This window comes from Carcharodon carcharias, chromosome 17 (assembly GCF_017639515.1).
Source record: "Carcharodon carcharias isolate sCarCar2 chromosome 17, sCarCar2.pri, whole genome shotgun sequence".
In the NCBI taxonomy this organism is placed as follows: domain Eukaryota; kingdom Metazoa; phylum Chordata; class Chondrichthyes; order Lamniformes; family Lamnidae; genus Carcharodon; species Carcharodon carcharias.
In genome coordinates this window covers 63,775,976-63,792,249 of record NC_054483.1, presented here as the reverse complement: position 1 = coordinate 63,792,249, position 16,274 = coordinate 63,775,976, and the positions used below count along the sequence as shown (strand labels likewise).

The following is a 16,274-nucleotide window of genomic DNA, read 5'->3' as shown; positions in this document are numbered from 1 at the left end:
AAACTCAATTTGCCTACAACAATTCCAGAATGCCTTTTGGATAATGTATTCAGATTATCCCAACAAAAAAATCAAGCAATTCATTAAGTGACACAAGGAAAAAAAAATGCAATCTTTAAGTTACAGAACCATCCTGGAACTTAGCAATACCCATACCCAGGGTGCAACCTGTAGCTCACCTCGCTGTCACAGATAAACTGATTGCTCAATGTGCCAAAGGGCCTAAATTGAGAACCCCTCAACTTTTTGCGAAGGGAAGAAAAAGATGCAAAAAAGTGAAACACTCCCCTGTAGATTTGGAATTTATAAATTTTAGTTATGTTTCGACAAATAAACAATGAGGTAATAAACCATTTACAATAAATGGAATAGAATAGAAATGATGTGAGGAAGAATTTTACATAAAATATCAATCCTCAGGCTAACAGTAATTCTAAAGCACAAGTAATATAGAGACATTAAGATTATAGCCAACAATCTTTATAACACAAGACTTAGTCAATTTAATGATATATATATATATATACATATATATATATATACATTCCGCTTTTATACCCATTTCATTCTGTAAGTTTGGCTAAACCAGAGTTTGATGCATAGAGGTCAAAATAAAAGTTTGTTTTCATTTCTAAATTACAACCTGAAGGTTTAAAACGGTTCAGTTTATATCTAAGTAAATATTCTATTTTTGCATTAAAAGCCAAAACATTTTTGTTTCTACATAACAGGTAGGAAAATGGATTTGAGACCTGAACTAAACAGTTAAACTGGGTGAAGAGGGGATCCGGAGGCAGACAGCAACACCCACAAGAGTGGGTGAAAGGAGGACCTGGAGGCGGTCAGCAGCATCCAAAAGAACGGGTGAAGGGAGAACCTGGAGACAGTCAGCAGCACCTGGATCTACTTTTTTCAGCCTCCAGTATTTGGTTTCTAACTTTGGTGCAGGGGAAAAAGTTAAGTGGTGAATAACTTATCAGTTATTCTACTTATAACAAAGAGTTTGTAAAGGTTAAGGAATGGCAGGGTAGCTCAGCCGAGTGGAATGTGCATCCTGTGGAATGAGGGAAATCATGGGCTCACCATGTGTCCTAGACAAACACATCTGCAGGAAATGTCACTGGCTACAGAAGACAGACCTCTGTGTTTTGGAACTCGAATGGCTGCTGGAGTCACTGTGGCATATCTGCAAGGCAGAGAACTACATGGAAAGCACATTTAGTGAGCTGGTCAAACCACAGGTTAGGAGAATGCAGACGAACAGGGAATGGGTAACTGCCAGGCAGTCTAAGACAACCAGGCAGGTAGTGCAGGGGTCCCCTGAATCGACCTCACTTACTAACCAGTTTTCCATTTTGGATACTGGTGAGGGCAATGGTTCCTCAGGAGCGTAGCAAGAACAAATTCTGTGGCGCCATGGGTGACTCAGCTGCATAAGAGGGGAGAAAGAAGAGCGGAACAGCAACACTGATAGGGGATTCATTAGTTAGGGCAATAGACAGGCGTTTCTGTGGCCGTAGACATGACTCAATGATGGTATTTTGCCTCCCTGGTGTCAGGGTCAATGATGTCACGGACCAGCTGCAGGACATTCTTCTGGGGGAAGGTGAACAGGCAGAAATTGTGGACCACATTGATAACAGCGACATAGGTAGGAAGAGGGATGAAGTCCTGAAAGCAGATTTTAGGGAATTAGGAAAGAAATTAAAAAGCAGGACCTCAAAAGCAGAAATCTCAGGATTACTCCCTGTACCGTGTGCTGGTGAGCACACGAATAGCAGGATTGAGCGATTGAACATGCAATTGGAAAACTGATGTAGGACGGAGGGCATCAGGTTTCTGAGACATTGGGACAGATTCTGAGGCAGGTGGGACTTGTGAAAGATGGACAGGTTGCACTTTAGCAGGACCAGGGTTAACATCCTCGCAGGGAGATTTGCAAGTGCTGTTGCGGAGGGTTTAAAACAGATTGGCAGGGCGATGGGAACCTGATAGGGAGCGAAGCAAAACTCAAAACTGGAAGTAGAAAAGTAGTAGGTGAAATTAGAAGGCAGAGTGAAGGCAGGCATTAAATAGGATCAGAATGAGGAGAAATGTTAAAAAGACATGTTAAGGAAACTATCTGAATGCAAGCAGCATTTGCAACAAGTTAGATGATTTGAAGGCGCAAGTAAAGGTAAATGGTTATGATTTAATTGCCATTATGGAGACACAGTTACAGGGTGACCAAGGCTGGGAACGGAATATTCAGGGATATTTGTAATTTAGGAAGGATAGGCAAAAGGGAAAACAAAGTGGCATAGCACTGCTAATAAGGAGCAAGAGCAGTACATTAGTGAGAGGGGGTCTTAGGTCAAAGAATCAAGATGTAGAATCAATTTGGATGGAGCTAAGAAACAGCAAGGGGCAGAAAACTTGTTGGAAGTTGTTAATAGGTCACCAAACTGTAGTGGGTACGGTATAAATCACGATATCAGAGCTGCAAGTAAGAAGGGTGTTACAGTAATAACGGTCAACTTCAATTTACATATAGATCGGATAAACTCAATCAGCACTAATGCTGTGAAGGATGACTTCCTGGAGTGGATCCGAGATGGATTCTGGGGCAGTACGTTGAAGAATCAACTAGGGATCAGGCAATTTCAGATTTAGCATCATGTAATAAGAAAGGGTTAGTTAATGACCTTGCTAAAAAGGAGCCTTTAGGAAATACTGACCATTGTTTGATGGAATTTTATATTAAGTTTGAAACTAGGCTCTTATATCTGAGCAAAGGAAACTATGAAGGTATGAGGGAGCAAGTTGACTATGGTGGATTGGGTAAAATACATGCAAAGATTTGACAGTAGGCAGGCAATGGCTAGTATTTAAAGAAGTATTACATGGTCTACAGCAAATATACATTCCTGAGACAGAAAACAAGAAAAGTAAATCAACCATGGCTAACCAAAGAAATCAATTATGCTTGCGGACAGACCGAAGGTGTTCTGCAAAGCGGTCACCCAGTCTGCATTTGGTCTCTCCAATTTGGAGGAAACCACATTGGGAGCAGCGAATGCAGTAGACTAAATTGAAGGAAGTACAAGTGAAATGCTGCTTCACTTGACAGGAGTGTTTGAGCCCTTAGACGGTGAGGAGAGGGGAAGTAAAGGGGCAGATGTTGCACCTTCTACGGTTGCATGGGAAGGTGCCTTGGGAGGGAGTTGAGGTGTATAGGGTGATGGAGGAATGGATCAGGGTGTCCCAGAGGGAACGATGCCTGCCGAGAGCAGCCGGGGGGGGGGTTAAGGGAAGATGTGTTTGGAGGTGGCATCATACTGGAGTTGGCAGAAATGGCAGAGGATGATCCTTTGAATGCGGAGGCTGGTGGGGTGATAAATAAGGACAAGGGGGCCTTATCACGGTTCTGGGAGGGAGAGGAAGGTGTGAGGGTAGATGCACAGGATATGGATCGAACAGGATTGAGGGGGTGGGGTAGAGAGACTAACAAGGCATAAAAGATATAGATTTAAAAATAATGGTAATAGGTGGGAAAAGAAAAATCTATATAAATTATTGGAAAAAACAAAAGGGGGAAGAAACAGAAAGGGGGTGGGGATGGAGTTCAAGATCTAAAGTTGTTGAATTCAATATTCAGTCCAGAAGGCTGTAAAGTCCCTAGTCGGAAGATGAGGTGCTGTTCCTCCAGTTTGCGTTGGGCTTTACTGGAACAATACAGCAAGCCAAGGACAGACATGTGGGCAAGAGAGCAGGGTGGAGTGTTAAAATGGCAAGCAACAGGGAGGTTCGGGTCTTTCTTGCGGACAGACCACAGGTGTTCTGCAAAGCGGTCGCCCAGTTTACATTTGGTCTCTCCAATGTAGAGGAGACGGCATTGGGAGCAACGAATGCAGTAGATTAAGTTAGGGGAAATGCAAGTGAAATGCTGATTCACTTGAAAGGAGTGTTTGGGCCTTTGGACGGTGAGGAGAGAGGAAATGAAGGGGCGGGTGTTACATTTTTGCATGGGCATGGGGAGGTGCTATTGGTGGGGGTTGAGGAGTAGGGGTGATGGAGGAGTGGACCAGAACGATCCCTACGGAATGCCGCCAGGCGGGATGAAGGGAAGATGTGTTTGGTGGTGGCATCATGCTGGAGTTGGCGGAAATGGCGGAGAATGATCCTTTGAATGCGGAGGCTGGTGGGGTGATAAGTGAGGACCGGGGGGACCCTATCATGGTTCTGGGAGGGAGAGGAAGATGTGAAGACGGATGCGCGGGAGATCGGCCGGACACAGTTGAGGGCCCTGTCTACCACCGTGGGTAGAAAACCTCGGTTAAGGAAGAAGGAAGACATGTCAGAGGAACTGTTTTTGAAAATGGCATCATCAGAACAGATGCGACAGAGGCGAAGGAACTGAGAGAATGGGATGGAGTCCTTACAGGAAGCGGGGTGTGAGGAGCTGTAGGAGTCGGTAGGCTTGTATTAAATACTGTCTGGTGCACTGACCTCTACCTCGCGGAGGCTGAGCGTCAACTCGCAGTCCCTTCCTCCTAACTCTCCCTAGACCATGACCCCACCACTGAACATCAAGCCATTGTTTCCAGAACTGTCATTAACCTCATCTCCTCTGGAGATCTTCCTCCCACAGCTTCCAACCTGATAGTCGCCCAACCTCGGATGGCCCGCTTCTACCTCCTACCCAAAATCCACAAACAGAACTGTCCCGTTAGACCGTTTGTGTCAGCCTGCTCCTGCCCCACGGAATTCATTTCTCGTTATCTTGACTCCCTTCTCTCTCCCCTTGTCCAGTCACTTCCCACCTACATCCGTGATTCCTCTGACACCTTACGTCACCTCAACAATTTCCAGTTCCCTGGCCCCAACCGCTTCCTCTTCACCATGGCGTTCAATCCCTCTACACCTCCATCCCCCACTAGGATGGTCTGAGGGCCCTTAGCTTTTTCCTCGAACAGAGGCCCGAACACCACTACTCTCCTCCTTCTGGCTGAACTTGTTCTCACACTGAACTTTTTCTCCTTCAACTCATCTCACTTCCTCCAATAAAAGATGTGGCTATGGGTACCCGCATGGGCCCCAGTTATGCCTGTCTCTTTATGGGGTATGTGGAACATTCCTTGTTCCAGACCTGCTCCAGCCCCCTTCCACAACTCTTTCTCCGGTACATCGATGATTACTTTGGTGCTGCTTCATGCTCGTGTCTGGACCTGGAAAAATTTATTAATTTTGCTTCCAATCTCCACCCCTCCATCGTTTTTACATGGTCCATCTCTGACACTTCCCTTTGCTTCCTAGACCTCTCTGTCTCAATCTCTGGTGATAGACCGTCCACCAAGATCCATTACAAGCCTACCGACTCCCACAGCTACCTCGACTACAGCTCCTCACACCCCGCTTCCTGTAAGGACTCCATCCCATTCTCTCAGTTCCTTTGCCTCCGTCGCATCAGTTCTGATGATGCTACCTTCAAAAACAGTTCCTCTGACATGTCCTCCTTCTTAACTGAGGTTTTCCACCCATGGTCATTGACAGGGCCCTCAACCGTGTCCGGCCCATCTTCCACGCATCCGCCCTCGCGCCTTCTCCTCCCTCCCAGAACCATGATAGGGTCCCCCTTGTCCTCACTTATCACCCTACCAGCCTCCGCATTCAAAGGATCATCCTCCACCATTTCCGCCAACTCCAGCATGATGCCACCACCAAACACATCTTCCCTTCACCCCGCCTGGCGGCATTCCGTAGGGATCGTTCTGGTCCACTCCTCCATCACCCCCTACTCCTCAACCCCCACCTATGGCACCTCCCCATGCCCATGCAAAAGATGCAACACCTGCCCCTTCACTTCCTCTCTCCTCACCGTCCAAGGGCCTAAACACTCCTTTCAAGTGAATCAGCATTTCACTTGCATTTCCCCCAACTTAGTCTACTGCATTCATTGCTCTCAATGTGGTCTCCTCTACATTGGATGACCAAACATAAACTGGGCGACCGCTTTGCAGAACACCTGCAGTCTGTCGGCAAGAATGACCCAAACCTCCCTGTCGCTTGCCATTTTAACACTCCACCCTGCTCTCTTGCCCACATGTCTGTCCTTGGCTTGCTGCATTGTTCCAGTGAAGCCCAACGCAAACTGGAGGAACAGCACCTCATCTTCCAACTAGGCACTTTACAGCCTGCCGGACTGAATATTGAATTCAACAACTTTAGATCTTGAACTCCCTCCTCCAACCCCACCCCTTTCTGTTTCTTCCCCCTTCCGATTGTTTTTTCCAATAATTTATATAGATTTCTCTTTTCCCACCTATTTCCATTATTTTTAAATCTTTTATGCCCCAGTAGTCTTTCCACCCCACCCCATCTAGAGCTGTAGCTTGAGTGCCCTACCATCCATTCTTAATTAGCACATTTGTTTAGATAATATCACTACCTTCAACACCTCTGCATTCTTTTGTCTGTGACATCTTTTGATTATCTGCTCCTATCACTGCTTGTTTGTCCCTACAACCACACCACACCACCCCCCCCAACTTCTCTCCCCCCACCCACCACACCTTAAACCAGCTTATATTTCACCCCTCTCCTTATATTCGCTCAGTTCTGTGGAAGGGTCATGAGGACTCGAAACGTCAACTCTTTTCTTCTCCGTCGATGCTGCCAGACCTGCTGAGTTTTTCCAGGTAATTCTGTTTTTGTTTTGGATTTCCAGCATCCGCAGTTTTTTGTTTTTATTTTTGTAATAAATATTGGTGGACTGTCTATCACCAGAAATTGAGACAGAGAGGTCAAGGAAGGGAAGGGAAGTGTCCGAGATGGACCATGTGAAAATGATGGAGGGGTGGAAATTGGAAGCAAAATTAATAAATTTTTCCAGTCCAGACGAGAGCATGAAGCAGCACCGAAGCAGTCATCGATGTACCAGAGAAAGAGCTGTGGGAGGGGAACGGTGTGGGACTGGAACAAGGAATGTTCCACATACCCCATTAAGAGACAGGCATAACTGGGGCCCATGCGGGTACCCATAGCCACACCTTTTATTTGGAGGAAGTGAGAGGAGTTTAAGGAGAAATTGTTCACTGAGAGAACAAGTTCAGCCAGATGCAGGAGAGTAGTGGTGGATGGGGATTGTTCGGGCCTCTGTTCGAGGAAGAAGCGGAGAGAACCTCAGACCATCCCAGTGGGGGTGTGCAGGTGTAGAGGGATTGGACGTCCATGGTGAAGAGGAGGCGGTTGGGGCCAGGGAACTGGAAATTGTTGATATGATGTAGGGTGTCAGAGGAATCACAGATGTAGGTGGGAAGGGACTGGACAAAGGTAATATTTCCATATTTGCTGATGACATAAAACTAGGTGGGAATGTAAGTTGAATGTAAGGAGGATACAAGGAGGCTTCAAGGAGATTTGAACAGGTTCAGTGAATGTGCGAAAATATGACAGATGGAATATAATGTAATTAAGTGTGAAATTACCCATTTTGGTAGAAAAAACAAAGGCAGAATATTTATTAACTGGTGAAAGGTTGGGAAATATTGATGTCCAAAGTGACCTGGGTGTCCTTGTTTGAGTCACTAAAAGTTAGCATGCAGGTACAGCAAGCAATCAGGAAGGCAAATGGTATGTTGGCCTTCATCGCAAGGGGATTTGAGGACAGGAGTAAAGATGTCTTGCTGCAATTGTATAGAGCCTTGGTTGAACTGCACCTGAAGTATAATGTACATTTTAGGTCTCCTGATCTAAGGAAGGATATACTGGTCATGGAAGGAATGCAACAGAGGTTCACCAGACTAATCCTTGAGGTGGCAGGATTGCCTTACGAGGAGATATTGAGGAGACTGGGGCTGTATTCTCTAGAGTTTGGAAGAATGAGAGGCGACCTCATTGAAACTTACAAAATTCTTACAGGGTAAGACAGGGTAGATGTGGATAGGATGTTTCCCCTGATTGAGTCTAGAACCAGGGGACACAGTCTCAGAATAAGGGGCAGACCATTTAGGACTGTGATGAGGAGGAATTTCTTCACTCAGAGGGTGGTGAATCTTTGGAATTCACTACCCTAGAGGGCTGTGGAAACTCATTCACTGAGTATGTTCAAGATAGAAACTGATAGATTTCTGGATACTAATGACATCAAGGGATATGGGAATACTGCGGGAAAATGGTGTAGAGGTAGATGATCAGGCATGATCTGTTTGAATGGCAGGGCAGGCAGAAAAGCCTACTCCTGCTCCTATGTGCCTACAAATGCTACTGTTTTGCAATTTTTTTAATCCTTTCATTATGAAAATCAACTTTAAATTTGGCATTTAATTTCTTTAAAAAAATTCATGGCCAGGATTTTCCCGTGAGTTTCAGGGCCCTGAGATCAGAACCAAATGGAGGTTGTGAGCCAACACTTGCCAGCAGCGAGATGGCTGACAATTCTCCTGGAGGCAGCCTCCTAACTGGTTGCCTGAGTTCAAGGTTGGCTCTCCTGATACTGCTGACTGAACCAGAGGGCAGCTCTAGGGTCTTGACAGGCCGCCATGAGGATACCATAACGTGGAGATGACCTTGCTGGCCTCCACTTCAAACGTCATCACTGACATGGAAACCAGCAGATGAATCATGTTGGAGGAGAACTCCCTCCATTGGATTGGTCTGGGCAGCAATTGTAGCCTTTTATGAATTCAGCCCCTTCATTGGGACATGCTGCCTTTGGATTCCATGGCCCACCTGCTCCCCCACGCCTCCCTGGCCTGCTGCAGGGAGGGCCCTCCCACTCCAATGAGCTGGCAGCCTCTGCACACAATGGGGAGTGTGGCGGGGTGGGGGTGGGGGTTCCATCACTGGCAAAATAACAGAGGCCACAAAATTGTCCCTAATTGGGACCTTAACAATGCAAATTGCTGCCCATCTCTCTGGAGCAAACCCACTTCCCATCCTAACTCTGGGAAAGTTCCGCAACACAAATGTTGGAGAACTGTCCAGACTTGGTTTCCTGCTACTTCTGAAAACTCCTGCCCACCCTAAAGGGCAGTGAAAATTCAACACAATGTTTCTGTTGGTGTCCTTTCAATTTGGATCTTAATCTTCCAAACATACACAAGAATTAGGAGTAGGCCATTCAGCCCCTTGAGCCTGCTCCATTATTCAATAAGATCATGGCTGATCTGATTGTGGCCTCAACTCCACTTATCCGTCTGCCCTTTGACTCCCTTATCAATCAAAAATCTATCTAACTCAACCTTGAATAAATCAATGACCTAGCCTTGACTGCTCTCTAGGAAAGAGAATTCCACAAGTTAATGCCCCTCTAAGGGAGGAACTTTCTCACCTCAATTTTAAATGGGGGACGCCTATTTTTTTAAACTGCAAGCCCTAGTTCTAGACTCCCCCACACAAGTTGGGGGACATCATCTGAGCACCCACACTGTCAAATTCCTGCAGGATCTTATATGTTTCAATTAGATCACTTCTCATTCTTCTAAACTCCAATGGGTATAGGCCCATCCTGCTCAACCTTTTGCCACAAGCTAGCCCCTTCATTCTAGGAATCAGTCAAGTAAACCTTTTCTGAACTGCTTCCAATGCAATTATATCTTTTAAGATAAAAACTGTACACAGTGCTCCAGAATGTAGTTTCACCAGCGATAGCAACACTTCCCTATTTTTATACTCTATTCCCCTTGTAATAAATGCCAACATTCCATTTGCCTTCCTAATCACTTGCTGTACTTGCATAATAACCTTTTGAGATTCATGTACCAAAACCCACCGATCCCTCTGTACCATAGAGTTATGCAGTCTCTCTCCATTTAAATAATATGCTGCTTTTCTATTCTTCTTGCCAAAATGGACAACCTCCCACGTTATATTCCATCCAAATTTTTGCCCTCTCACTTAACCTATCTAAATCTCTTCGTAGACCCTTCATATCCTCTGACAACTTACCTTGCTACCTATTTTTGTGTCACCAGCAATGTAGCTAGCATACATTCAGTCCTTTCATCCAAGTCATTGGTACAGTTTGTAAATAGTCGAGAGCACAGCACTGATCCCTGTGGAACTCTACTAGTTACAGCTGGCTGACCCAAAAATGATCCATTTATCCCCACTCTCTGCTTCCTGTTAGCTAACTAATCCTCTATCCATGCTAATATGTTACCTCCTACACTGTGAGCTCTTATTTTGTGAAGTAACCTTTGATGTGACATCTTATCGAATGCCTTCTGGAAATCCAAGTATAACACATCTACAGGCTACCTACCCTTCCAGCATTTTCCCATGACTGACGTTAAGCTAACTGGCCTATAGTTTCCTGCTTTCTGTCTCCTTCCTTTCTTAAATTGAGGTGTTACTTTTGCAATTTTCCAATCCACTGGGACCTTTCCAGAACTTGGGGAATTTTGGAAGATCACTACTAATCTAATATCTCTGCAGTCACTTCTTTTAAGACCCTAGGACGTAGGCCATCGGGTCCAGGGATTTGTCAGCTTTTAGTTCTAACCATTTTCCCAGGCGATTGTTTTACCTTTTACCTTTGGGTTTTCAAACATTCTTGGGATTTTTTCTGTGTCTTCCACAATAAATACAGACAAAATATCAGTTCAACGCTTCTGCCATTTCCTTGTTTCCCATTATTAATTCCCCAGTCTCACCCTCTAAGGAACCAATGCTCACTTCAGTTACTCTTTTCCTTTTTAAATACTTGTAGAAACTGTGTTTTTATATTTCTAGCTAGCTTTCTTTCAGACGTGGTGATTTCACCCTCATTTTTATAATTACTCTTTCCTGGTTTCTAAAATCTGTTCAATCTTCTGACCTACAACTAATCTTTGCAGTATTGTATACTTTTCCTTTCAATTTGATGCTATCCTTAACTTCCTTAGTTAGCCATGGGTGATGGTTTATTCTTCTCATGGAGTCTTTTTTTCTTATTAAACGTATCTATGCTGAAAGTTATAAAATATCTTAAATTTCTGCCACTGCTCCTCCACTGTCCTACCTTTTAAACTATTTTCCCAGTTCACTTTAGTCAACTGTCTTCATACCCTTGTAATTATGTTTAAGACACTGTCTTGGATCTAAACTTCTCACCCTCAAACTGAATGTGAAATTCTATCATTTATGATCAGTTGCCTAAAGGCTCCTTTACTATGAGGTCATTAGCTAATCCTGTTTCATTGCATATTACCAGGTCAAAAATAGCCCGTTCCCTGGTGGGTACTACTCTTAAAAAACTGTTCATATTACATTCTATGAACTCATCTTCCAGGCTACCTTTGCCAATCTGTTTTGTACAATCTATATAAAGGTTAAAATCACGCACGTTTATTGCAGTATCTTTCTTACAAGCCCCCATTATTTCTTCTTGTGTACTCTATCCAGCAGTGTAGCTACTATTAGGGGTCTATATACTACTCCCATAAGTGAATTCTTACCTTTGCTATTTCTTAAGTCTGCCCAAACTGATTCTACATCCTGATTTTCTGAACTAAAGTTCTCTCTCGCTAATATCATCCTTAATTAACAAAGCCACCTGGCCACCTTTTCCTAGTTTCCTGCCCTTCCAAAATGTTAAATACCCTTGAATATTCAAGTCCCAGCCTTGGTCACCTTGTAACCATGTCTCTGAAATGGCTATCAGGTCATACATATTTACTTCTATTTCAGTTTTTAATTCATCTGTTTTGTTACAAATGCTGCACACATTCAGATATAGAGCCTTTAATTTTGCCTTTTAACATTCTTGCAAATTCTGGCCTTATCTTCTGGTGCAGTCTTAAGTTTATATGCTCTGTCCCTTCCTGCCACACACTGTTTATCATTACCATATCACTACCCTGCCTTGTTCTTTCTCTTAAAATTACATCTCCCCTCTCATGATTCCTCTACCCCCACTATGTAGTAATTGAAATAATACCAATCAATAGCTTGCAATTGCTTAATTCATTAGAACTTACTTCAGGTTTGACCTCATAGTTTCTGCTTTTAACAAGCCCAGAAATTATTCTGACCACAGCAAGTGAAGGCCGTCCGATTTTGTCTTGCTTAAAAAGCTTTTCCACAGTTCCACAACACATTTCTGAAATCTGAAGAGACATCACTGTCAAACATCACAACAAAATAACAAAGGATCATAAAACAACCCATCATAGAATTTTATAACACAGAACGGGATATTCATTCCATCACGCTGTGGTACCATTCCATGCCTTTTGTAAGTTCTCTTTACAACTATTTATCCAGTTTCCTTTTGCAAGCTAACATGAATTATTTCCCAACAACAGTGTGCAAAAACACCCCTCTAACTTTTGTTTTTGGTGTTTAATTGATGGGCTTAAAATTATGCCTCTAGTTACCAAATCATTGACTAGTGGAAATAATGTATCATGGTTTACCAAGATGTTAGCCTTAGATCATTGTAGCAATCTAACCTCAGAGTCAGATGGTTGTGGTTCAAGCTTCACTCCATATACTTGAACATGTAATCCAGGCTGATTCTCCAATGCACATCTTTTAACATGAGATGTTAAACTGAATCTCTACACACCCTGTTAGGTGGCCATAAAAGATGAGTAGGGAGTTATTCTGGTGTCCTGAGAATACTTATCCCTCAACCAACATCATTAAAACAGATGGTCGGTTCATTTATCTCTTTGCCCAATTCTTTCCAATAATTTAAACTGGCTGAAGCATTTCCCTAGATTAAAACAGTAACTACACTTCAAAAGTGTTTAATTCACTGTAAAGCATTTTGGGATGCCAAGGTACTCTATAAATGAAAGGCAATTTATCTTATCAAAACTTTTCATAAATTTGAATACCTCTCCTCTTAATCACCCCCTTAATGAAAGGGATTTCCTTAGCCTCTCAAAATTAAAGTCTCTCTCCAGGAGTCTTCTGCATCAGAACTGCCTCCACAACCATGTCATCTTCCCAACTGGTGCCTAAAACCAGGTGTAATATTCTAACAGCAGCTTAACCAATGATTTGGACATTACCACTTTGCTTTTATGTTCTAAAACCCAATATCCTATGTGCAATATATACATGCAATCATTGGGTCATTTGATAAGCAATGTCTGACAACAACTTTGCATTTTGTAGTACTCCTCATGCAACAGAACGTCTCAAAATGTTTTGCAAGTGGGACAGAAGAACAGAATATCTGAGAGGATTTGGATGCTGCAGTGGACCAAAGGTAAAGACAGACATGTATTTGGGAGGTTTTTGAAGGAAGGGACAGCAGTAGCCAGGCAAACTGGATTTGGAAGTGTTTCAAATGGGAGAGGCGCTATGGCTGAAATAATAATAGCCTCTGATGATAGAGCAGGTGCTGAACAGTAGAGGAGGAGGAGGAAGATTGATGTACAAAGCTGAAATAAATTGTGCAGATAAGATACAGTGACACTCTGCATAACTTTGTCTCTCTTCCTTTACTTGATTTCTCTTATTTTCTCTTGCTTAATCTTTTGTTGTTACCTCTCACTTCAATCTGTCTCTGGAACTACAGCTGAAGAGAAACACCTGCATCAAACTCAACAGCGTCACTTGAGCTTGTTAGATGGTAGCTTTAGGTGAGAGCCAGTGGTTAGAAAGTGGGATGGCCAAACTATAATACTCCCACTTAGAATATGAGTAAGACTTTTAAATAAAATTTGTTCAGCTCAGAAATAACAACTATATTTCCAATAGACAATATTCATATATGGCCATTGATAGTGAATGGTGTTAGACTACTTGATCTTGGGATACATGACTGCCAACCTGATCCCTTTTTAATCCAATATCTCATGCATAATCAACCATGAAAACTCTGCTTAATTTTCTCCATTGTAATCCAAGTGTGCCTATGCCAACTGTAATATCTCCACTACTATTGTGGCTGTGGTAAGCTAATTCAGCATATTGAAGCTGAGATTCACTAGTTTTAGCTAATGGAATAAAAGGGACAGTAGCAATATGTTTACGAAATTAGCTAAGTGACAGGAAACAAAGTATTAATTCATGAATATTTTTTGGGCTTGAAGGTTTGTAGTGAAGTTCTCCAGGCATCAGTGGTAGTATCCTTGCTTTTCTTGATATATAATGACATAGACCTTGGTGTACAGGGCACAATTCAAAATTTCTGGAAGATACAAAACTCGGAAGCATTGTGAACTGTGAGGAGGATAATGTAGAACTTCAAAAGGACATAGACAAGTTGATGGAATGGGTGGGCAGGTGGCAAATGATGTTCAATGTGGAGAAATGTTAAGTGATCCATTTTGGTACAAACAACATGGAGACATGGCCGAAGACCTTCTGTTCTCCAAGGGTCGCACCCTGGAAGTCTCCCAGAAGATAAGCTAGGGTAGTGCTTGAAGTCCTCATGCAAGGACTGCACAGGAACTGCTAGGCAAGTTTCAACTTCTGTCGGGCAATTACACTGTCTGGAACACTCCGAAACTCTGATTTTAAAGTTGGAGACTTTGGATGGTTCCAACTCTCTTAACAGAAATAACTACCCAGGAAAAGTCAGGAGGATTAAAACCAGTTCTAACTCCTGGGAACGATGTAACTGACCACGCCCTCCCAGCCCCCAACCAGCTAGAGCCATAAATAGGAGCCATGGCTTTGTGGTCCTGATGCTTCCACACTACACTGAAAGCCTCCAGGAGCAGCTACTCTCCACGTTTCTCAGCAGGTCTGGGGCTCCAGACTAAGTTAAGAAAATAGGAGCAGAATGGCAATCAGACAGCGATTGCCACTCCACGGAAGATTCGACTCAATATAAAAGGTGACAATTTAAAGAGGGGGGTGCAGGAGCAAAGGGACATGTGTATATGTGCATAAGTCATTGAAGACAGCAAGGCAGGTTGGGAGAGTGGTATAAAGCACACAGATTCCTAGCCTTTGTTAATAGGGGCATAGGGACAAGAACAAGGAAGTTATCTTAAACTTGTATAAGACACTAATTCAACCTCTGCTGGACTACTAAGTCCAGTTCTGGGTGTCATACTTTAAGAGGGATGTGAAAGCATTGGAGAGAGAGTGCAGAAAAGATTCAAGAGTACGGTTTCAGGCATGATGAACTTCAATTACAAAGATTGGAGAAGATAGAACTGTTTTTCTTTAAGAGAAGGCTGAGAGGAGGTTTGATAGACATATTCAAGGTCATGAAGGATCTGGACAGAGTGGACAGGGAGAAACTGTTCCCACTCATGAAAGGATCAAGAGCAGGAAGGCATTTAAAGTATATCGCCAAAAAAGAAGAAATACTGATATGAGAAAAAACTTTCACGCAGCAAGTGGTTAAGGTCTGGAATGCACTGCCTAAGTGTGTGGTGGAGGCAGGTTCAATTAAAGCATTCAAAACGGAATTAGACTGTTATCTAAAAAGGAAAAATGTGCAGGGTTACAGGGAAAAGGTGAGAGAATGGCACTAAGTGAATTGCTCATTTGAAACACTGCCGCAGACGCAATCAGCTAAACGGTGTCCTTCTGCACTGTAACAATTGTGATTCTGAGTTTTCATAGCTTTGCACGAGTAGCTGAGCTATGATGAGCAAAATTATCTTCAAACCAGCTCAAGACAGTAGTATATTGGAGGATGAGTATTACAGTAAAATCTGTTATCTGGCCTGTTCGGGAAATGGGTAGTTAATAATGCCAGTGGACATAAGACAAGGTGCGGTATATCTTTGTTCAGGCACAATAACCAAAACTGGCCCAATAATTTAATAATTTTAATGCAGAGCATGAGAACAACTTCTGCAGATTTGCAATCTATCATTATTAGATTTTTATCTGAACACAGTGATCACCTTTCAAAAAAAAACCATGAGCTGTCAGAAATTCCAGTTAGAGAATTCCTGTTGGTAGAGTACCAGCTAACACAAAGTTTACTGCACATTAATGAGGTATTAGAAATACTTCATATTTTAAGAATATAGAGAACAAAGTTTCAAACAATCAATGAAACAATTGCCATGAGACTGAAATTAATTGACTGTTATTCATATTCCTGTAGATTCTGATTTATTTCCGATTCTTTTTGGGTAAATTTAAATGATTAAGGAGTTAACTGAACACTCAACAGAAATAACTTTCTGCAACTATGATATAGCAGTTGGAAATTAAAAACTTCCAAGATTTTCACAGGGGGTAATGAAAAAGTAGAGGTTTAGTAACTTGCGGCCCAGAGATACAAGTAACCCTCAAGTCCAAGTAACTTAGTCCTACATTTGGAAAAGGGCCATTTCAAGCACAATTTTTTCACTGGTGGAAAAATCCTACATCAGAACATCAAGGCA

General features: G+C 42.9%; 1 protein-coding gene across 4 annotated transcripts in view; it reads right to left on the bottom strand.

Annotated features, from left to right (window-relative positions):
• The window catches only part of noc3l (NOC3-like DNA replication regulator), a 67,824-nt gene that overhangs the window by 11,440 nt on the left and 40,110 nt on the right, over window positions 1-16,274 (bottom strand). For all 4 annotated transcript variants that reach the window (XR_005945725.1, XM_041210530.1, XM_041210531.1 and 1 more), the window contains one exon: window positions 11,940-12,068. Coding sequence is in view for 3 of the 4 variants with exons in the window: in XM_041210530.1 (XP_041066464.1) it covers window positions 11,940-12,068 (129 nt within the window). In the remaining variant the exon portion in view is untranslated. The remainder of the gene's footprint in view (window positions 1-11,939; window positions 12,069-16,274) is intronic.